Genomic DNA, 23,378 nt, shown 5'->3' with positions numbered 1-23,378 from the left:
TCCATAAATATATATAAGTATTGCATAACTGCAAACATAATTCATTTTAAAAATCGATTTACCCGCTGGGTCCTGCGTCCAGTGTCCTGTGACGCAGACGTCGTCGCTGCAGTTTATGAGTTTATTGTTTACGCTGCTTTCAGCCATAAATATTTGCAAAGTGCTTGTAAAAAACAAAAGGTGGCAAGAAATCGAGTGGGAGGGCTGGCGCATCGGACAGACAGAGTGTTGATGATGGCCAAGAACGCTGGGATGCGGAAGCGAGTGGAGGGGAAGCCAATAACTTTGTTAAACGCCATCGAGTCGAGCGGCTTTTGTTGTTATTCAGCTGGGTTCGCAGTTCGCACAAAACTTAACTTTTAGTTTGCATGTTTCAGCCATAAATGGAGCTGAAGGAAATTGAAGTGACCATTGTCCTGGCAAGAATGGGATAACCAGCCATCACCACTGCACATGCTATATACATAACAGCTCTATCGGCCAGCTCCAGTACTCGAAGCTGCCGGAAAACGAGCGCGCCAAATCTATAATTGCCCCCAAACAATCGCCAATCAAACTGGGACCGGGAGACCCTTCCATCGACTTCTGCACTCGTCTGTCATGACTGCCTGCCTTCCGTGTTAGCGCACCCAAGCTATAAAATTTAATTTATTTGTCTCTAATAATTTCCCACGGCGACTGTTTGATCTGCAAATGCTGAGCAGGATATTGAAGTAAACGGAGTACACACGATTTCAGCAGAGGTTCAGGAAGCTTAGTTATTTGGTACGAAAATTATTGTTTATTTGTTGTATAATGTTTTGGCAAACTTCGAAATCATTCTGGGAAAATTAATTTCAATATTTCAACATTATATAGGTATAGATTAAATAAATCTTTTCTTTAATTTTGATATAATATCTTTAAGCTAACAGAGTATGGAAAATGTAAATGTATGGATTAAAATTAATTTAATAATATGTTTTCAGATAATATATAAACTAAACTGTATTAAGCCTTTACTGTGAGTATTGATACTAAGATATTTCTTAGACTTTCTTTAATTTGTTTTAAGATAATATATTAGTAAATATTATTATGAAAACTAGGGTATCCACACAGCTCTGTAATGTGTTCTATCCAGAGTGCACACTTGTTGTTTCGATTCCTTAAGACCTCCCCCGAGCAAATCTGAAGCAGCCATCTAGTCCCTCGCTCTTAGCCAAACTCATAACTTCATTTGGCTTGCGTGCCAATTTGAATCGTATCGGAGGTGGCTTGAGTGGGAGCAACAGAAGGAAAGCTCGTAAAGTTGCTGCTGTCCCACTTAAGCGCAATTGGTGGCCATAAAAGCCACCGCGCTCGACTTGAAGGGACGGGACTATGTGCGGATGGTCAACAAGCCAGGGCAGGACCAAGGATAATAAATAATTAGATCGCTCTGACCGCAAATTGAAACTAAATGTGGCTAACAATAGGCAAACATGGAGCTGCAGTTAGTTGCATTTTTCAATGGTTTCCAATTTTTCATGTGAGCTCCATTATCCGCTCCCTTTTATGAGGATGGCTACACGCTAAAAATAAATAAATATAAAATGCAAAAATTATTTTACTTTATCATTAATTGAACTGCTTCAATAATAGCCTCGAATATTTGAATGCTTCCCGAGCAAACATATCAATCCTTAATTCTTGTTTATATTGCTTGTATATTTTTTAAATATAATAGAGCGCGCTGAAATTTTTATAAGTGCTGAAAGCAGGGTTGCTGGGGCAACTGGAATTTCAAGCCAAACAATTGACTTATCATTTGACTTTGTGCGGAGCAGCCAATCCCCTGGGAGAGATCGAAGGGGACAATGGCGAAATTCCACGCAATCGGCTTATGATGTTGACACTGCTGCGGTTTGATGCCACTCCCAGGACCTTCCCCTTTGGCCACCTGCCCGATTCTGTGGCAGGACAACGCGAAAACCAACAACAATCACCGACAATGGCTTTCAAATGCGAAACAAAGAAGCGCCCCGCGCAAAATCAACAATGCTGACAAGCGAATATATTTAGGCGAGGCCAAGAGGTGCCAAGTTCATGGCAATTAGATATTGGCTTCTTGCTTTCCCAATAAAAATAGATATTTATGTTTGTTTTTCTTTTCTCCCAAGTCAAAGCATTAGTGTCTGCATTGCGGTTTAATTGAAGAAATTAAATTAAAGTTGATTGTTTATTTTAACTAACCAAAACATGTTATTTTAATTATCAACAACAAAACATAAAATAGTGTAATCAACTGATATTTATTTAATTTAACATCGGTTAGCTTTGCTGTGAGCACTTTTGTTTCCTTAGCTGTAGTAAAGAGCTTCTTTAATTTACATAGATTTGCACAGCCATTGAGTTCCAACCCTTTTCCAAATTAAATCTTTTATTTGTCATTCCTTCTACCTTCACTTTTTGTGAAGTACACGTGGATAGAAGCCACATCGGCCAAGATAAAAATTCAATTAAGCCCGGCCCAAACCCAGCTAACAACAACAAACACGAACGCCTTTGTCAACTAATTACATGTCTGCGACCCGATGGCCGACGAAAGGTTAAAGTAATTTGCAGGGAAACGTTCTTTGGCTTTTAATTGGAAAAATACGTTTTCGCATTGAGTGACAAAGGTGTGATTTATTATATTGAATGGCTGTTTGGTTCATCACTCTTTTTCTTTTCATTCTCACCTCCTTTGGTTAATTTTTTGCTCTTCATTTTCCTCTGCTTTTGTCTTTAATTGTCAGCCAAGTTTTTTTTTAATTATTTTTATTTGAATCCAGCTTTCGGGCTATTTGAATTTAAATTTGCTAGTCTATGCTATTAAAGTTTGTTAATTAAAGGGACTTTCACATTTAGTTAACTATTCAGTTTAAAATATAATTTTGGTAAACAGATATCAAAATAAATTATAATTATGAATAGCTGTCAACAAAAACATTCATTTGATTGCTACAACAGCGGTTAACCAGGAAGCACACAGGAAATTAACTTATCGAACACCAAGGAGCATCGAACATCCACAACATAAATAAGATAATCTTTAAAATTTAATTAATATTTACAGAAAAAACAGCTCAGAGAGGAACGCTATAAATGGTTAGTAGAAAAGAGGGAGAAGTAAAGATGAAATTTCGTATAGAAAAGATGTATAATACATATTGCGATATTCTTCAAAAAAAAGTATATACATTTCCTGGATTTGGCAGAAAAATATAATTATCAATGCAAATTAGAATGTAAAAATAATAAAAGCGGAAATTAAATTTTAAATAAGGTTTTTTGATGTATATACACAACAATTATATTGATGGAAGTTTTCTTTGAGTGTCAGAAAATATAGACGGTAAGGTAACTTTCCCTAATACTTATTTTCCTAATATTAACGATGAGCAGCTTCGGTCAGTTGCTACTTAATATGTAGATAAAATGATATTTAAATTTAATGCTATTAGTTCTTGCAGTTCGTTACATAATTTGAGTGTCAGCATACTGCAAATGTTGATTTTCACCATAAATTGAAATTATACTTTACATGTGCATAAGTCTTGAACAGAACATGTAATTGATTCAATTGATTCTCCCTCGAATACTCTTGTAGAATAAATCTGGAAATAATTAAGCTCAGGATTCTGGCTTCCTGGACATGTTAACAAATGTATATAGAGTGCATAAGTAGGTACATAAGTGGAAGGTTATGTCTTCTTGTCAATTTTCATATCAATTCCACATTTAATTACTTGTTTTCAAGAAATTACCAACAAATAGTTTTAATGGTCTTGAACCCCAAAATAATAAAATGTATTATAAATATTTTTGATACAGTTGCGTATTCAGGATATAAAAGACGTATTGGTCAACTTTGCTCAATAAATTATATTTATATATATTATTTGATTTACCGCTTGAAGAATGCTTGAGCCTACAAGATCATATTATTAAGATTAATATTATTAATTATTAATTGATAAGACCAACTCAATTTTATATTATGTTCTGAGCATTATGAAAAAATTCCCTCTTTGCTCGTTGTTTAAGTGGCTCAGGTGCGTGTGCCTTAAGCCACTTTATGCTGCTGTGCACGTAATTAGTTAACAAGTCGCATAAGTCCTCAAACCTAAGCTGTTTAAGTAGCCATGGAGCGTTGATGTTTTCGTCCTCCTTTCGGATTTTCGTTCTTCAGCCACTTAAAGTCGGCTTTGTCCACTTGTAGCTGCCGTACACGTTCATGTAAACGAGTATATACAGGGTAAAAAACAATAGCTGTGTATAGTGTTTTATAAAAAAAGAAGAACATAAGCTGAGGGTAAATTAGCCAAAAATAATTGATTTTCATATAGATTATAAATTTATCTTTAATTCTTTCCGCAGATTACCACATGCCCTTCAAAATTGACTGTGCAAATTTCCATTCTCTTGTTATTTTAATTGGTCTAATTTTAACGGAAATTAATTTTTTGTTTGAAGTCTGTCTTCGAGCTTCCAAGCCAAATTTAAAGATCAATTTTAACAAAGTTTTTAAAATTCATACAAAAAAATGTGAACTTTTAAGGTTGAGCCTTCAGGTACTTAACGAAACTATTTTATTTGGTATCATTTTATTTTAAAATTGGCATTGGAAAAGAAACATTTTTCAGTGCATGGGTATGTTTGAGTCGACAAGGACATTTCATGCAGCTAATGATGTATTCATTTTCCATGTGCAGCTCTCGCTCTTCCCCAGTGTGTCTTTTCAGGCTTTCAATTGCCAGCAAATGAAGCTCCTTGTGGGACTGTCAGAGCGTTCTGTGAGCTTAGTGCACTGGAAAGATACTTGAATTCGTATGAGCAAATAATGCGATTTGCTTAATGAGCTTGCTAGGACGCACAAAAACTCACACACACACAAAACTCACACACACAAAAACACAGTCTCACCGATAAGTAGGCAATTCGGTCAGCGATTTCAACCTTGAACTCAATCTGCGGGCCGTAGTTAATTCCGGTAAATATATTCACAAATTCCGGCGGGCTCGGCCCGATTCTTTCTGCTCTTCACTCCCAGGAGAACTATAAATAACCCTTTCGATAACAAACATTGCGATGTGTTGATAATAAAGGGTTGATTTATTTCTATTCTACGTTGTGATTTATGACCTTTAATGGCCGCCGATGCCAAAGCGAGCGATGCGAACGCCATCGCACAGCAAGGACAAAAGGAGATGAAATTCAACAATGTGATTCAACATTTAACATGGGGCAGCTGCAAAAAAGGAAAAATAAAAATCACAATACGGAAGAATGGCAACAGAAAACGAAAATTGAGGCGAATGTCTTCCCTTGAGATTAATCAGGGGTCTTTAAATCTAATAAACATAATATTTTCAAAGGAATAATATTCAAAGAATTTTATGGTTTATTTTATTTTTTTTTTTTTGTATTATTTATGCAGGTTGATTCCTTATTATATTTTGCCTTTTTTTGCAGTTGAATAAATGTTCATTTTTGTTTTATATAAAATAAAACATTATTGTACATAGTTATAGAATTTGCAGAGGCTTATTTTCCTTAGGATAAATATTTGTATTACTTGTAATATTAAATCAATTACAAAATCGAGGGTATTCTAAGTACTTCTCTCGGAAACAACGTCTGATCCACTCAAATTCTCGGTATGCAAAGCTTGATAAGCCACATTGTCGACCTTATTAAACAGAGAGCACCGACCGATCAATCAACAGTAGCGCAATGAAGGCGGCAGTAATCGGAATCTCAGCGTTACTGTTTCTTCTACCCATCCCGGGATTGACCCAATATCTGGACGGGGAGTGCGGAATTCAATCGAAGGCCGCGAATCAAACCTCAAGTCCCTGGATGACTTATCTTCACACGACCGAATTGATATTTGTGTGCGGCGGAAGTCTAATTACTCAAAGTTCGTATCACTGTGGACGTCCATCCACCAATATATGTTGTATGTTTACTGGCCTTTTTGACAAATATTCTTACGAAGTGCATTTAAAAGACTAAGTAGTCAATACGTTTTTTTCCAGAACTGGTTCTAACAGCAGCGCATTGCACAAAGGCCAATGAGCATCTGTAAGTAACCCAAAAAATAAAGAAGAAAACAAAATAAAAACCAAATATTGCTTGCAGAGTAGCTCGTCTAGGGGAGTTTATTGGAATTCGTGAAAAACAGGACACTATTCGATCGGAACATAATGTAAACCAAATCTTCAAGCACCCTTTCTACAATGTGGTAACACATGCAAATGACATAGCCATTCTCGGTTTGGCCCCGAAGGTGGTGTACACAGGTGAGTTTAGTTAAATTCTATTTTAAAATTTAAAAACGTAAATATGAAAGATATAGAATTGTTATATTTATTAGTTGTTAAAACTCGTATGCACAAGAGGTATTATCTGTTCAATAACTGACAATTGTACAATGTGAAACAAATAAATTGAATGACTTTAAATATACTATAAGTCATCTGTGTAAAAAGAAAATGCTTCACATATTTATTTCAAGTCTACTATCTTTTGTTTGGATCTTTGACTAATTTTGTTTCTCTGCACAGAACACATCAGACCCATTTGCATCCCGTGGTGGACTTCGTGGAGACAGTATATCGACAAAATCCAGGTGCTCATAGGTACCAGATGGGGTCTTTCCTTGCTAAGAAACGAAAGTGATGCCAGCAGAAATGTGTACTACCTCCAATGGCAGTAGTATTGCCAGATCACAATTCTGCGCGGGAAACTCGGAAAGTAATCTATGCAACGCGGACTACAGCAGTATCCTGGGAGCAATGGTTCCTTATAAAAACTTCAGTCGATTTGTCCTGGTCGGCATAGCGACAACGAATCAAAGATGCAACATGCCGAGCATTTACACTGATGTTCTGAGCCACATCGACTTTATCCTCACAGTGTGGCGGTATTATGGCAAAGGTCAAGGAGAATGGATCCAAAGTTCAACGACACGGGCACCGAAACTAATTGATGATACGGGTTTGCATTCGGAATCGGGATTGTTTAATTCGTCCGTTCCAGTAACTTCTTAATGTATTTTCGAAAAACATCATTGTAAAAATGTTACCAAGAACCTGCAGTTATAAATCCATAACTTTTCTTTCGCGCATCCGATTTCAAAGTTTTATATCTTTAAACTCTCATGGCTTAAACCTCTACAAATTTGCATTTAAATTTTGTTTTGAAACTTTGGGTTGATATTTTTACGACATAACTCCTTAATTAAATTACGAAAACATCATCTTAAAACAGGTACCAAAAATCTGCTGTTTTAATTCCATAACTTTTCTTGCAAACATCCGATTTCAAAATGGCATATCTTTAAAGTATTGGAGCTTCAGTCTCTAAAACTCTGCGTTTAAAAGTTGGTTTGTAATTTCGGGTCGATTTTTTGTCATTTTTATGATGTAACCCATTTCTAAATCTCCGAAAAAATCGTCTTTGCAGAAAAGTGACCAAAAACCTGCAGTTATAAATCCATAACTTTTCTTTCGCGCATCCGATTTCAAAGTTGTACATCTTTAAACTCTCGTGGCTTAAGCCTCTACAAATTTGCATTTCGGCAAGCCAAACATGCTATATTCATGAAAACATTTAAATTATTATATATTTTCGTATATGTTTAAAAACATTGAAGCTATGAAAGATCGACTCTTCTAGTGATGCTGATCAAAAATATATATACTTTATAGGGTCGGAAATGTCTCTTTCACTGCGTTGCAAACTTCTGACTGAAATTATAATAACCTTTGGAAGGGTATAAAAATTCAGAAACGGGAGGGCTTGAGTCCGCATAAATGGAAATCGTTCATTTTAATGGGCGTGGCGCCGCGAACAAAAGGAAGGCTCCAGAAACTTCCGGCAAATCCCGATTTTGTTTGAACAATTAAAATGCCTGAATAGCCGAAGTGGCCGCCCACATGCCAACCGACAGCACATTAACTACAAATTACATTCACATTAGTGTTTCGGAATTTCGCAGCCTGCCCCATCCGGACCGTTCCTCGGACCTTGTTCCTTAGTCCTTGGTCCTTGGTCCTTGGTCCTAAGTTTGGCCTGCTCGTGCTCGTCCTCGTCCTTCTGTGCTTTTCATTTCGTTGCCTTGCTTTTTTTAAACCAAACACCTAATAAATCAAAGCGGACTCGTGAGAGACCCCAGGAGTATGCTTGTTAAATGCTCGTAATAAATTAGCCGCCGCCTCCCGAACCGCAAAGTCCGGCCCCGCCCTCTTAGCAGCGCCCCCCGCCCACCTGCCAGACATCGGGCCCTTGATTATTGGCTTAGCTCATGGTCTGGCCATTTTACAATTGCCTCCTCTCCATCCGATGGCCCCCAATTGCACTCAATCGATGCCATTCTTTCTCTACACTCTGTGGCCCAGACTCATTCATTTTGCGCGCAATTTTATTTCTATTTTTTCGTTAGAGATTTTTTTGTGTAATAATTTTAATGAAGTCAGCGCAAAATTTTCCGCTGGGCTAGCAATTATTGGTGGTGGCGCCAGATTGGGAGTTTTGCGATTGAACATTTATGCAATTCATGCTTAATTCAGGTTTGTTTGAAGTTTTCTCTGATAATTCGGAAGAAAACTTTAAGATTGGTGTCAGTCATATAACTTGTTTTAATTTCAAGTCATTTCATATCATTTATTTATCTTAACAAATATATGTTTAAATTAATATAAAAGCTAAAGAAAGAGATTGAAAAAAACAAATAGACTATATATATCATAATTTTGATATATATGTGCATTTGCGGAATTTGTCCCACACGCTATTTCAATATTTGATTCATTTTACAAATTTTGTATTCTTTGTACACTTTGAACACATTTTTTGTATACAAAGCAAAATATCAATAAGGCCCACCCTTCACTTTACTTCTTCCATTTGTAAAGGCAACTTACGTTGACTAAAATTAGTTTCCTTTGATACATATTTGCTTTCACATTTCGGACGTCTTTACACAGAATCCGCCCAAGAAAATGCTGAAAGCATTGCTACTGCACTGGAGCACACACGGAAATTTTTATGAGTTGCGCGTTAATGTTGCATAATTGTTTCATGTACACAATGTCACACGCACGCGACTAACGAAGCGCTCCATGATCGGCCCAAGAAGTCACAGTTTACAGGGAGCCGGCGGATGGCGGATGGCAGGTGCGCCGAGTCAGCGCTAATTAGAATGCCAGCGACAGGTAGACGGGACCGAGGAGCATAGATAGTCATCAGCAGAACAGCATCCCACATCCTGCACGGCAAGAAATCTGACAGTACAAAATGTAGAATATTTTGTAATATAAGGTTGCTAAATTAGGTTAATATATTAAATACTACTCTACTCGAAAGTGATGCTATGAGCTACAGCACCATAAAATGTGATTTTAAAACATAATATAAAATAAATTCATTTCAATTGGCTTTTAAATTTAGCACGACTATATGTAACAAAAAACAAACAACAAAAACGAATACCTAAGATAAAAGAATGCAAAATCCAAAACATATGTAATGTTTTAGATTCAAGATTAATTTGTTGTAGAACCATTGCTATCGTTTACAAGTCTTTAATATAAAAATAGCAAATTGTGTTTAATGGCTTAAAAATAAAAGCCCGAATTCGTTTTTTCCGTGTCGGAAAAATTTGCCAGCCAGGCGAAGTTGATGAGAGGCTCCTTCTTGACTTCCCGCCTCCGTGCCAAACTTCTTTTCCACCATTTTATTTGAGCAACTTTGGCGCAGAAAAGTTCTTAAGCGTGCAGTGAAAAATGCAACGTCAACGCCTCGAACGAAGACCCAAAGTTAAATGTATCCGAGTGCCAGGAAGAGTGGAAATGGGAAGTGCATCACGCTAATTTCTGCAAACGCATGGCAGGCTAAAATTAAAATAGCAACGCCAGAGATGCTTACCCTCGGAATCAGAAGCAAATAAAAGGTGGCGTGCGCCGCAAAGTGTGCTACAAAATGTATGCAAGCTTTTCCACCTCAATTTATGAATTTTAAAAGAGTTTCATTTGTGTGTGGTGTAAAGTAACTAGAAATTACGATAGTATCCGTTCTTATTATTTCTTGTTTAAGCAATTATTAGCGAAAAATAATGTTTATGTGTAAAGCAAGAAAAAGTAGTTATAATCGCTATTTCTACTATATTTGTAATTAAATGCCCAATAAGCATCAATGAATTTTTATAAAATATTTGTTTTAAGTAAGTAATCTTATTTATTTCATTCGGTTGGCTAAAAATCAATATAAATAAAAACACATTTTAAGTAAAATTTAATTAAAATTTCATCAACAAACTCTGGGGAAAAATGAAAGCTCCTACAGGATTACCAAAAATGGAAAGCCCAGGAGGACCAAGTCTCATTTATTATTCAAAGGCCAAAAATAAGGGAATCGCTTATATATGCAGAAGCGAGAGGCTAAAAGGCTAAGCAATTTTTTTTTAATACATGCAACAGACGTGGTCCCTTGGTCACTTTGCAGTTGCATGCCGCACGCGTTCAGTTTCCCCTCGTTTGGCCGCAACTGTTGCCCGAGGAAGTCCAAGGAAAATCGCTCCAAATGAAAAATCACAGCGCCGTGCAGCGGTGTCTCATTCCGTGCGCCCTACTTCCGCCCCTTCCCCGTTTTCCCCGCTTTCCCAGCATTCACAGTTTTCCCTTCCGCTTCCTGGCCTTTGGGTTCCGCACACCCACTGGCCAGCGAGGTCCTAACATTTTTATTGTGTTCTGCTCGGTGTGGCAAAGTCATATTCATTCACATTCATTCATTCATTCACTTCTGACTTGCAACACATTTTTATATCTCCTCCTTTTGTGTTGCCCTTTTTTTGCGCCCAGAGTGTGAATGGTTTTGTATCATTTTTATTTCAGTTTCTATCATACCCTTTACTGTTAGCTTTAGATTTAGCAGGAAAGCTTTTGTAGAACTCAGAAATTTGTCAACTCAAGAGTATCGTTCAAAAAACTTCCGAAATATCCGGATCTCAGATATTCACAGAACAAAGGCTTTTAAGTTGTCTAACTAGTAAATCCACATTGCTTAAATTACATGGGTTATTATTTACGAAAAATATATTTTTATAATATATTGTCCACAGTGATTTCGTTGTAAAACCAACAAGGTGAAATATGGCTGAAAATAATAAGAATTAAGGTTGAATAAATTTTTAAATATTCAATTTGTGTATACCGCTATGTTAATTAAATGGAAATTAATTATGGCTGTCATTCTTTTTATTTAGCAGTAAGATGGAAAAAGTGTGCTCCCAAAGTCGTCATGCTTCAACTGCCAGCATTCGCCATTTATTTATATTTTTTCATTTCCATTCCTATTTTCACATTTTTACTTCTGTCTGTGCTTTGGCTTTTTGATGTGTCCCATTTTGTGTTTGGTGTGGTGTGTGCAGTTAAAAGATTTATAAATATGAATTTTATACATTGTGGCATGAAAAATGCAAATTTTAGAAATGGCCAAAGGAAATAGAAATGGTCATGGGCAAAAGCACAGTTTCTACCATTTCCCCTAAAAGAGTGAAGTTCCCGAATTCCTCTCGACCCCTTTCCTCCTTTCACGTTGTCTCTCATTTTTTGTGTCTTTACAAAGGAGTTTTATAGTTTTACAACCATTTTTTTTCAGTGACACAGATGCGTTTAATGACCAAGAGACTGATACAACCAGTATTGTACCGAATGCAACAAATGGCCACAAGAACCACCGAAATAATACTCTTCTCAATCGCAATAAAAGGTACAATAGATATCTCAATAGATTTGTTTAAAGATAGTTTGTATAGTTTGTTTTATACTTGTAAAAGTGTTAGAAGTCGCTTCTTGATAAGTTTAAAGGGCATTTTGTGAGTTACTTTGTAGAAAAACAATATACATTCGAATATAAATTTTAAGTTATATTTCACACATCACATTGAATTTTGTTTAGGGAATGAAAATGCCGATTCAATGCTAAACGAAACAGTTGCGTTTCATTACTAAATAATTAATTGCTATTTGTGCACGATTTTTTACAACTTTACTCGTTGAATGAAGCTGTTGATTTTTTTATTGTTGGCCAATGCCATAAATCAGTACACTTTTATGCAAAATTTTCCGGAAATTTTATGGGCTAAAATTGGCAGTTGGCCGTTGGCTGGCTGGCCGAGCGACATTAATATTTATTAACATGCGGTGCATGATTAATGCATAATAATGAAATTAGTTAAAGCCTCGAGAGCTGCCGGCATGCAAAGTCAAAAAAAAGGATGTGCAATTTACAATCAAGGGTTTCAAGTTGGATTGTAAAGTGTAATTAATATCAAATGTCATCAATTATTCTAAGCCAGCACATTTTGTGGGGATATTGTGCTAAACGGGGGTGCGATAATTGACAGAGAAATCGCCGTTTCCATTTAAATCAATTAAATTATGAATGCAACTAAAATAATTTAATGATTCACAGGGGGCCAGATATGGGTTGGCTCGTCCCAGTCACTTGATGACAGCAATAAAATAAATTTTGTATTACGCAATTGCAGTTAATTATTAATTCAATAAACTTTTGCCCACTCACTTAAAAGTATTTCAAATAATTGTCATCAATAAGTGCTCATGAGTGTGTCTGTTGGTGAAGCAAATTACATAAATTATTCAGTTTATCAACAGCGAAGAGGCAAAGAAAATGTCATTTAAAGAGTGTGTTAATTGTGCAAGGGCTTGTGTAATTGCATATTTTTAATTGAAATAGCTTACGGGAGGACTTATGAGATTTAAATCAACTGATAAACCACAGAAAATATATAAATTTAATTAAAGAAACAAAAAACCCATTTTTTTTTGTTCAATTTGTTCTGAGTTGAATCAAAACAGGAATTCCTTAAATATTTATGTAAATATTAACTCTCCTTTTTTGGTATTAACAAAACGACTTAATAATATTTCTCATATTAGTGTGCCCCAGCATACAAGTTAATAAAATAATATATTTACGTAAACATCTGCGGTAACCCTTTCTCATGAAGTTATTTTGGCTCAATTATGGCTTCTAGCAGACAATCGTGCAGACACAGCTGGCGCGGTTTTTATTACAGCGATTTACATAAAGCCGTCAAAGAAATTGGCTGCATTATAATCGTAAATTTTAGCGACAATCAAATTAGCCGGTTAGATCAGTTTACGCCGAAAGCATTCTATTATAATTGGCAATATTATGATTGGCTATATTGTTGACAAAATGTATATAATTAAGTGTGTGATTTTTTACCTAATACAATTATATACATAATTGCCACATGGGCATTTTTAAGTCAATAAGAGTTAAGACTAAGTTTATTTGCTTAGCAGTTATAATATAATCATTGTTTGGCTATGTTATTGGCTATGTACCGATAGCTGGAACTATCGATCCCAATTGGTCTAAACTCGAGTTGGGCTTGGGTTTGGTACTCCTTGAACGTTGTCATAATGTCGCCACACTCGGATGATAAAGTCGATGTGGAACAGTACATCAGTGTAAACACTCGGCGTATTGCATTTTTGGTTGGTGGTCGCTATGCCGATCTGTACATAGCGATAGGTGTTCTTATAAGGAATCACTGCTCCTAGCGGATTACTGCACTCGACATTGCACAGATGACTTTCCGAGTTTCCCGCGCAGAATTGGTTGGTGAATATGGTACCGAACACGCTGGTACACATTTCTGGTGGCTGGCGCCAGATGTCCAGTATCCTGAGTCCATTGCCTTCATCATCGTTCTCGGGCTTTCCCCAAACAGGACCACTAAGCACCGGGATGCCGTCGATATACTGTTTCCACAGAGGATCCCATAAAATGCAGATGGGTCTGATGTTATCTAGGAACAAGAGTTCACTACAATGAATTCTATATTTATTTTTCAGTTGAACATTGTTAGTCAGAAAACCAGAGAAACTTAATTATAGTGATATTGTGCATAGAGCAAGTAAAACAAAACTCACCTGTGTACACTACATATGTGGCCAGTCCGAGGATGGCAATATCATTGGCATATGTATCCATGTCGTAGAAAGAGTGCCTGAACAATTTTTTTACTTGATATTCCGCTGATGTAGGATAGTTTTCTTTACGGACTCCCGAAAACTCCCCCAGGCGAGCTATTCTGCAGAGGGAAACAAATAATTTAAAGCGATTTTTTTCATGATTCTGGGAGTCACTCACAGCTGGGCGTTGGATGATACGCAATGAGCTGCAGTTAGTATCAGTTCTGTAAAAATGAATACATCACTAAAGAACAATTTTGCCCTCTGGTATAAAAATATACGTACTGTTAGTAATCAGAGTTCCGCCGCACACAAATACCAAATCTGTGGTGTGCAGAAAAGCAATCCAGGGGCTCGAAGAACTATTTCCTATCTGATGTTGTGATAGAATTCCACACTCCCCGTCAAGAAATTGGGAGAATCCCGAAAAGGGGAGAAGTACTAATAAAAGGCTGGTTAATGCTGACATTCCAATTACTGGTGCTTATGTTGAGCTACTGCTTGCCCATCGATCGCAACACTCTGTTTAATATTATCAACAATAGCGCTTATCACGCTTTACATTCCGCCAGCAAAATCATTATCTCGAAAAGCTGGAACACGAGACTATCAATCCAAAGTTACAATCTGAATATTAATATGAGCTATATATATTCATAATATATATTTTTTCAGTCTTGAATCTATATTTTTTAAGAAAATTAGTATAAGAAATACTTTGGAATATTTACAACAAAATTTATTTTACAAAATACACAATTCACAAGATCAGTAGTTTTTATAGATACGTATTCCATTTTTCTAATCACAAAATTATATAGTTTGTTTTGGGACATAATATGTTTTGAGTTTCGGGGGCTGCGTAGCGTTTCGGGAAACTCAAAGAATCCGGGAAATGTGTTCCCAAGTATACAGGCCGCCGACGGCAGTCAATTTTCTTGTTTACAATGGAGCACACATACGCAACTACCACCCACCATCCCCACTCCTACCCACACACGCACACAGTGACAAATAGCAAACAATTACAAGGGGCGGGGCGTCCTTGTCTCCGCCCCTATCTGCCCAACTGAGCGCCCAGCTCTTGTTGTTGGTTTTTGGCCGCAATAAATACAATTTGCATGACAAAATAGCAAACAACGGCAGCTTTTGCATGTGCATGAGTGTTCCCGTGTTGGTAAGTGTATGCGTGGGCGGGAGAGGTGGGGGCGTGGCACGGAAGCGTCTGCAGGTTCACTCAGCCAAACAAAACTACACACAAAAACAATCAACTGCCCCGTACAACGTAGAAACAATAGCAACAAAAAGAATCGGAGACTTCACTTTAAAAACCGAAGCTGAAAATACCCTTAAGAACGTTAAAAATAAAATATATATTTATGCTACTTATAATGTTTAATAACATATATTGTTATTAATTATTTATTATCGTATAAACTGCTTAGGTTTTGAGACTCAATTTGTAGAACCTACCAAGAAGAAACCCATTAACATTTGAGTACTCAAGACAATTCGTAAGAAATAAAGTAAAAAATATAATTTGAAAAAATAAATGTATGTAATAAATGTAATTTTAAAATTGGGTAAGAAAGGAACTAGGCTATTTGAAAGTCTCTCTATTACTAAGTATTTAATCAAACAATATTGCATATTTTAATAATAACAAGTATTATTTTATACGGGCACAATGAAATGGCATCAGTAACTTCAAATAAAAGAAAATAATGAATAATAAACTTTACTACTTCATTACCAACGTATTTTTTTACATTTACAGGATTTTTTAATTAAGTTCTTCCTTTCAGAATGCCTGGTGCATAAAAATAAAAACACCATTGGCGAGGGTATTGCAGAAGGAAACGAGGCGGAGGCTGAGGCCCATAGTTAGGCTTCTGCCACTGCCGCTTCTGTGAAACAACTTATGAATATTCAATTTTACATAAAAGATTTTTTGTTGTTGCTGCCGTAGCCGTTGTTATTTTGAGTTTTTGTTGCCACTGTCCTGCTGCTGTTCTTTCATAGTCGCTCCTGTTTCCAGTCTTTTTTTTTCAGATTTCTCGCTGCCCTTCATGGATGCAAAAACTCTTCATGCATGCCATGAAATGTGAAAAATATTGGTCTGGCTGACAGTGTGGGGTATAGTAAGTAGCTGGATTGGATGGGCCAAGGAGGTATAGAGTTGGTGATTCCGTAAACCAGAACTAGCCAGATGCTAATACATAAGCAATGCAAAAAAATGCAGCTTTGGCAGTGAGATAAATAAAATATATATTTTGTTTAAGTTTAACAGCTTAATTACTGTTAAAATTCACATATTTGCTTTATTTTCGCACATTCGATAAAACTATTGTTTGATTTGTTAACACTTCGAACAGGGAAACTGCAAATTTATCCTCAATAGATTGATTCAAGAACATGCAGCTTTTATTGTCAGCAATTTTTAATTTGTATTCAGCCAGCTCAGTCCAAGTCCAGATCCTTTTCGATGAAGGCGTTGTGCGCCTGAAACTTTGATATCTTCATGGCGGTCAGCGACTTGAGCAGGTCTTCCATGTGCAGCTGCAACTGCTCGCAGTCGAGGCAGCTTTGGTCCTTCGCCTCGAAGTCCTCCTCAAACGCGTCATCGCCAGTGTTCAGCTTTTCGCGCATGAACTGCCGCATGCGGTGCATGGAGGCGTGGCGACACAGCTCTCGGAGATCGGATCCCGAGAAGCCAGGCGTGAGCCGTGCCAGCTCCATCAGATTGACCGAAGGATGCTGCTGCTCGCTCTGCAGGATCAGCTGAAGAATGGCCTGTCGCTGGCTGTCGCGCGGCACTCCGATGTGGAATTGTGCCGGCATGCGGCGCAGGATGGCCTTGTCGAGGTCCTGCGGCCGATTGGTGGCCCCCAGGACGAGGACACAACCGTTGGTGCTGCTCATCAGGCCGTCCCACTGCAGCATAAACTGGGTCTTCATCATGGCGGTGGCCTCATGATCCCCGGTGCCGCGAATGCGCAGAAAGGAGTCGATCTCGTCTATGAAAATGATGCAGGGCTGAAGCTTTTGGGCCAGCGTAAAGACGGCAGTGGCTAGCTTTTGGCTTTCGCCGTACCACTTGTCCGTCAGCACGGCCACGTCCAGATTGATGAACCGCATGCCAGCATCCTTGGCCATGGCCTTGGCAATCAGAGTCTTGCCACATCCTGGCGGTCCGTGCAGCAGGACGCCCTTGGGCGCCCGCCACAATTGGGAGCGGCGGAAGAGCTCGCGGTGGCGTATCGGCAGCACCACCGTCTCCCTCAGCTCCTGAATGACCACATCCAGGCCGGCTATATCCGACCAACTGACATCGATGTCCTCGGGGGCCACCAGATGGGAGGCGATCACCATCTCGTGCTCGTTAAAGTCACGGCTCCGCAAATTTTGGGCCGCACCACAGGCCGCCGAGTTCAGCTTGCGCAGCTGCTGCTCCGCCAACTGTTTGGCCTTTTTGCGCACCTTGCTGTTGGGATCCAGTGCGCCGATCAACCACTTGGCACTGTAGTAGGTAATGGCCGTCACCGCGCACATCCGCGCCACTATGCCCAGGATGTGGCCACGCGATCCGTCCGGCGAGTCCATTTTTAAACACTCCAATTTTTGTCGGACGAGAATGTCAATTCTAAAATGTCAAATCAAAGTGCAAACGACAGAATGGCTCCTGGGACTTAACTAAATTTGTAATAAGCTTTTATATGATTTCGCCAAATTGTAATTTAACAAAGAAAAATAATCATAACTATTATTTAAAGCTGGCCTTGTCAATAGATAAGCTAACTTGATTGAACTCCGTAACTCATAAATTAAACATTTTTTTGATTAGTAAACTATAGAATTAACTAAATTGATTGATGCAATATCGGCTATTTCTAACAATGTGGATAACTGAGCAGCCAGCGTTTTAATTTCTGCTTAACTTTTCCTGCTCGCCCCTGCTTCTTCTCCAGAATTTTGACGCTAACCTGTAAGAAACGCCAGCAAATAAAACAGAAAAGAGTGAATGGAAGGCGGAGAAGAATGTTTTCTAGTTTAGTATCTTTTAGCGGAAGTCAATGTAACAAAAGATAAACTTGTCGAGCCAGCTGCTGTTCGTTGTGCCTTGTATCTAGCTGCTTCGCAGTTCCTTCGGCATCCTGCTGAATTGAACGCAGCAGCCGAGGACGAAAGGCCAAGGCGTAAGACGGTCAGAAGTATTAACTAAACACTGCAGCAATTTATCTGCTAGCCCCTTTAGCACTCTTTACCACCCTTTACCCAGGTCAGTTCTTGGCTTTGTTTTAAAGTTTTTTCTCCATCCAAACCCTTTCCCGTTCCCTTCTCACGGAAATCGCTGTGCACTGTGTTGTTTTGAGCTTCCTTCCGCATTACAAAAGAATTACTCAACACAATGTCTGGCCGAAGTTTTCCACGACTACCAAGTGGATCTGCGCCATCCATTGCTGCAACGTTTGCCTCCAATAGTTTTCATATTCCCAGCTCAGGTGGCTCTGGCCGTCCCCAAAATTGGGGAGCTCTTGTTTACTTTTTAATCCAGCATTTTCCCTTTTGAGTGTCCTGGCCAAAAATTAAGACTATTTGCCACATGAACAGGTAAATTACAATACAGCCAGTTAAAGTTGAGCAGTTTCAAAGCACTTTAAGGCTTACATTGTATTTGTTCATACCACAAATTATAACTGCCTTAAATTATTTGAAATACTTGTTGAGAAGGTATTTTCATCTCAATCATTGAGATGGGCAATCATTTCTGAGCCCTAGAAACTGATCTGCTCTTGACCTTTGGCCACTTAGCTGAATTTCGCAGACTTGGACGTGGCTTTTCAATGAAAATCACCGGCATCCGTGAATGACTATGCCGAGATGCAGGTGGAGAGCTTAAGGGCATTATATGATGCCACCTCCCTGGGGCGCCATTATGGATGCAATTTCAGTGCGCACTTTGTGCTACATCTTTAAGCTCGTTAGCGTGCCGGCAACCTTTATGTTGTACAAACGGCCCAACTTCTTCCACTGTCTATGCGCCTTTCTCCGAGCTACTTTTGAAGAGTTCATAAAAATCACTTCAACTGTGCAATATTTCATGATTCAACCGTCTCAGTACCTTTCACTGCATACCACCCCTGGCTTCGTCATCGTTCGTCCTTCGTCCTTTCCTTTGTGAGATTCCAAGTTCGTTCGTTCGTTCTACTGAACACACGAAAAATTTAATTATATTTTTTGTTGTTATTGCCGTGCCTATATTGTTGCTGAAACTGAAGCCGCTTTCACTCGTAAACTTTTGGAGGGCTTAGAAAGGAGCTATCTTGGCATAAAGTTTTCATCTGGAGATTGTTTGGTATGCATAGAGCATTGCCAATGCCGATATAAAAACTAAAAAAAAAACAAATAACTCTTAAATCACTTAAATTTTTAGTAAATTTCTACCAGTATGCAATACATGACTAAAGCTATTTTATTGAAGTAAGACTTTTTATTGCAATGGAATCGGTCTCAAATGGAGTAAATAGAACGTTGGTTTTATGAGTACTTTCTAATAAATAAAGCCTATTTCACGATTTATACCTTTTCACAGAGTCTGTCATTAATTTCCTGTCCATCTTCTTCAGCAGTCTGCCCATGATCATATCGTATAGCGTGTCCAAATGGGGCGACAGATAGACATCCAGCCGGACATAAGCCTCGATTTCGCGCAGCAGTTGCGCACAAATGTCAAACTGCCCCTCGCAGAACTTGGCCAAAATGGTCCACATATTTGGCGAGAGTTGGAAAAAGGGCTTAAACGGCTCGGAGTTGATGGCGCGCAGCTGTAATTTCTCCCTATCGAAAGTGGCTAGGGCGCAGAGTCCGGCATAGTAGCCAACATCCTCGGGGGCCACGATTTTGTCGTACTCATAGCGCCCGAATGGAGTGTTCAGGAAGTACTGGGCGGCGGACTTGTAGATCTTAAGGCCCATATTGGCCAAGCCGGCGGCGCAGCTTAAGCGAGCCGGAACTTCCCGGGCCAGGTTCTCGAAGCCAAAGGCATACTGTTTGGCCTCGTCGACGTAGGTCAGTACGTGCCACCAGTTCTCCATGTAAATGGACACCCTGATCAGATTGCGGAACATGATGATCACATTGTCGCTGCTGGTACAGTAGGGCCTGGCTCGAGCGTAGAACTTGACTGCCATCTGCAGGTTGCCACTTTTCTCGTAATGATCCCCGATCTCCTCCAGAATGCGTCGCACATAGGCGCTGCCCGAATTCGATTTCTTGAAATTCAGCTCGGCATCCAGTTCCTGCAGCATCAGAGTGGCCTCCATGGTGTTGTCCTCCACCCAATAGGAGTCATAGGGCACAGCGATTCGCCCCCTGCCACTCGAAGTGCTGGCCTCGTTGCCATTTGGGGCAGAACACTCTTCTCCGTTCGCCTCCAGCCGTTTCAGAGATGTCCTGTCCACCGCAACACAGAGCGTCTTGTAGAGCTCGTCGTATAGCTTGACATTGTAGGTGGTCTTCACATGATCGATGGCCAGTTCGAGGGCAGGAACCCTCAGTTGCGGACACACCTGGGCTATGAACTTCAAGCGGATGAGACGAGGGATGTCGGTGTATCGATCGGCGTAGCTGGGCAGATGCAACTTGGTCCCCTTGGTCACATCATCGTCCACCGAGCCCGAAATCGTCAATGTATCAAAGAAAATACCAGGACTGTCGGACATCGGCGGTTTCTGAGGGGAAATAAGTTGGCAAGTTGTTTACGAACTTGGAAATTTTATCTTGGCAGTGTCCAAAACTTTGTGATTGTGTGAGAAGAGTGCTCTGAGATGTTTACAATCTAGGGTATATATCACTAATCAATATCCATATATAGCCATATAACTGCAAACAAATCAATTGAAAGGTATTTTATTTGCTTCTGCTTAGAGAAACTTTCTTGTACAAAAAAAAACAGAAGAGAATCATTGGATATTTTGAATTTTAATTTAATAATCGTTAAAAGTAAATCAATTAAGGTAAATCAAAAATTTATAGAAAATCTAAGGTAATGTTAAGAGCTTAAAGGCTTATCAAAAATGTGTTTTTCAACAAACAATTCCAACTATTTTAATCTCCGCTGGTAAAATTACCAAATTTAATTTCTAATAAATTGAGCTTTTAAATGCTTCCGCACCAATCCTTACAAATATTTTTTTGAATTTCAGTTTTTCTTGGCTTTAAAATCAAAAGCTGTATGGAAAGAGTTGGCAAATCAGTTGGCCATTTGAATGAGGCGCCTAAGAGCCAAATCAATTCAGAACTTTTGCACGATTTTCCTCCTGTTCGGATTTGGCCATTTTGCATTTGCGTGAGGAAGCGAAAGACCAACGACCAGGCCAATAAATTCAGCCAAAAGCGACGCATCAATAAACCGTTAACTAGCGGTAACAATTTCTTATAAATGTTCGTTTCGATTTCCCTCCTTTCGCTCACTGATTTATGGGTCTCTGATGTCTGCGATTTCTCAAGTTCTGGTAATTTGATTTTTGCATATTCTCCCCACTTCTAGCCAACCCTCGTAAGATCCCTTTCAATGCCTTTTGCCAATTTGATTTGTATCTGTGTAATGGAATTTGGTTATTTCCCGGGCATTGTAACCATTTCGGACAATCTGCAGATACAGATTCGCGTACGGGCTGTTGCATATTGCATGTTGCGAGCATGTCAGACCAGGCGGCTACCAAATGTCTTTAGCAGAATCACATCAATTTACACCTACACGTAAAAGTCAAATGAATGGTTATATTACTTATCTGAAAAAAAATGCATCGGTAGTCTGAAATAGATTTTTGTGATTGAATGTTTTGGGAAATGCCTAAATGAAAATGTTTCATCGTTACTTGCTTGAAAATGTATTTTAATTAATGAATATTAAGAATGTTTATTTTTACTGGCTCCGATACAACTATTAAACTATTTTTTGGCACAAATAAGGCTTAAACAACGCAAATAATCTACTTGATCTTAAATCAATTTGACAGTTTATTTTATAGAAATCAAAATAGCTGCAGAACGTGAAAATTTTAGAAAATTTTCCCTTGGTGGATTGAAGGATAACACGCTTTTATATTTAAGGCTCAGATCTTCAAGTCAGCGGTAGGCATCTGAACGAAACAATTTTCATAGTCAGAACTAAATAAAAGCGGAAAGGCAATGGAAAAATGTCCAATTCGGTATAAAGGAAGTGGTAAGCAGAAGGTTTGGCTAGCTGTTCCTTCGGCGATAGTACCGCCACATGTCACAGATGGCCGGCCGGAGCAGGCAGTTGCACTCGATGGGCCGGTCATCCGGGAAGGGATCCTTACAGCACTCGGAGAAACTGGGATACTTGGTCTTTCGCCGGCTGCCACATCGTCTGAAAGGACGACGGCACTTGGGCGGATTGCGGGCGGCCACGCAGCAGTTGGGCATCTTGAAGCGCGGACAGGCGGTGGACTTCATCAGTTGGCAGGGCTTGGTGAGCTTGAGGTCCAGCCGGCCCAAAACGCACATGTCGGGGCAGCAGGCCTTGGTGTCCTTGCGCTGGCGTCGCGGCATCGGCGGTGGAATTGGAACGCAGTGGGCCTTGCGCTTGCGCCGCTTGACCACGCACTCGGACCAGGTGCGCGGATAGCAGCGATTGCCCATGTCCGAGGGCTTGTAGTGGGTGAGGTCCAGGGACAGGACATCGGTGGCGCAGGGATCTGCCAGGCAGTGCTTGCGGGCATCTATGAAGGCGTGCACATTGAACTCGGGGTCCGACCTGCACTTGTACTCGGTGCGGCGCATCGACTGCCAGCAGGCATCGTACACCTTGGTCTTGTCCTTCGGCTCCCTTGGCTTGAGGTCCTTGCGCGGCTCGGTCGGTATCTTCGGGAGTCCATGCTCCCAGCCATCCGGCGAGTACAGACTGCCCTCAGACTCCTTGTTGAACTGGCGACAGGACAATAATATGCTGGACACCTGCTTTTGCAGCACATGCGACATTGAACACAGCGTCTTGCTCTTCGAAAGCATCGTAATTTTGATCGATTGTGATTGGTACTATTCCGAGGGGAAAGAACGGTGTGGTCAGTTGATTAGAACGAGTCAATTTTGAGGTCAAAATGGTAAAGCGAATTGAGAAAACTTTCGCTTAAACACTATTACTCTCGCTTCATTTTTGGTTTTTGATGTGCTCGCTTTGAAGCTGTTAGGAAGACTGATTTGGAGGCAGTCGTTGTGGTGGCAAAAGCACTGACACCTCGACTGAAACAAATCTCATGGGTGTTTCGAACTCATTCCCAGTGCACTATGGGCAAAAGTTTTGAGAATTGTGGA

General features: G+C 39.4%; 5 protein-coding genes across 5 annotated transcripts; 1 reads left to right on the top strand and 4 right to left on the bottom strand.

Moving 5' to 3' along the window:
- Positions 1-5,739: 5,739 nt before the first annotated feature.
- Positions 5,740-7,234, top strand: LOC108138715 (chymotrypsin-like protease CTRL-1). Its single transcript, XM_017261068.2, is given in 5 exon segments — positions 5,740-5,926; positions 6,045-6,090; positions 6,148-6,308; positions 6,573-6,687; positions 6,689-7,234. Coding segments are annotated over 5 exon segments (879 nt in total). The 3' UTR covers positions 7,059-7,234.
- Positions 7,235-13,331: 6,097 nt separating this feature from the next.
- On the bottom strand, positions 13,332-14,620 carry LOC108138608 (transmembrane protease serine 12-like). Its single transcript, XM_017260897.2, has 5 exons — positions 14,602-14,620; positions 14,325-14,522; positions 14,218-14,263; positions 13,998-14,158; positions 13,332-13,873 (listed from the first exon to the last, which is right to left on the bottom strand). Exons 1-5 carry the CDS (start codon positions 14,618-14,620, stop codon positions 13,437-13,439), a joined length of 861 nt encoding a protein of 286 aa, XP_017116386.1. The 3' UTR covers positions 13,332-13,436.
- Positions 14,621-16,310: 1,690 nt separating this feature from the next.
- LOC108138649 (outer mitochondrial transmembrane helix translocase) lies at positions 16,311-17,783 on the bottom strand. The gene has a single exon (XM_017260988.2). The coding sequence runs from the start codon at positions 17,640-17,642 to the stop codon at positions 16,500-16,502; it is 1,143 nt and encodes a 380-aa protein (XP_017116477.1). The 5' UTR covers positions 17,643-17,783; the 3' UTR covers positions 16,311-16,499.
- A 1,725-nt stretch (positions 17,784-19,508) lies between these two features.
- On the bottom strand, positions 19,509-20,863 carry LOC108138647 (COP9 signalosome complex subunit 1b). The gene has a single exon (XM_017260987.2). The coding sequence runs from the start codon at positions 20,759-20,761 to the stop codon at positions 19,610-19,612; it is 1,152 nt and encodes a 383-aa protein (XP_017116476.1). The 5' UTR covers positions 20,762-20,863; the 3' UTR covers positions 19,509-19,609.
- Positions 20,864-22,037: 1,174 nt separating this feature from the next.
- On the bottom strand, positions 22,038-23,276 carry LOC108138688. The gene has a single exon (XM_017261035.2). It carries the CDS (start codon positions 23,073-23,075, stop codon positions 22,284-22,286), a length of 792 nt encoding a protein of 263 aa, XP_017116524.1. The 5' UTR covers positions 23,076-23,276; the 3' UTR covers positions 22,038-22,283.
- Between the last annotated feature and the right edge of the window lie 102 nt (positions 23,277-23,378).

This window comes from Drosophila elegans, unplaced genomic scaffold, assembly GCF_018152505.1.
Source record: "Drosophila elegans isolate 14027-0461.03 unplaced genomic scaffold, ASM1815250v1 contig_814, whole genome shotgun sequence".
Taxonomy (NCBI): domain Eukaryota; kingdom Metazoa; phylum Arthropoda; class Insecta; order Diptera; family Drosophilidae; genus Drosophila; species Drosophila elegans.
This window is presented reverse-complemented; position numbering and strand designations above follow the sequence as displayed.

Excerpts from the sequence above, each read along its gene's own strand:
- LOC108138608 (XM_017260897.2), bottom strand. Across the intron at positions 14,264-14,324 it reads CGGAACTCTGATTACTAACA|AACTGATACTAACTGCAGCT; the intron begins GTACGTATATTT and ends TCATTTTTACAG. Across the intron at positions 14,159-14,217 it reads GTATCATCCAACGCCCAGCT|AATAGCTCGCCTGGGGGAGT; the intron begins GTGAGTGACTCC and ends TTCCCTCTGCAG.
- LOC108138688 (XM_017261035.2), bottom strand. The coding sequence starts at position 23,075 with ATGCTTTCGAAGAGCAAGACGCTGTGTTCAATGTCGCATGTGCTGCAA.
- LOC108138647 (XM_017260987.2), bottom strand. The coding sequence starts at position 20,761 with ATGTCCGACAGTCCTGGTATTTTCTTTGATACATTGACGATTTCGGGC.
- LOC108138649 (XM_017260988.2), bottom strand. The coding sequence starts at position 17,642 with ATGGACTCGCCGGACGGATCGCGTGGCCACATCCTGGGCATAGTGGCG.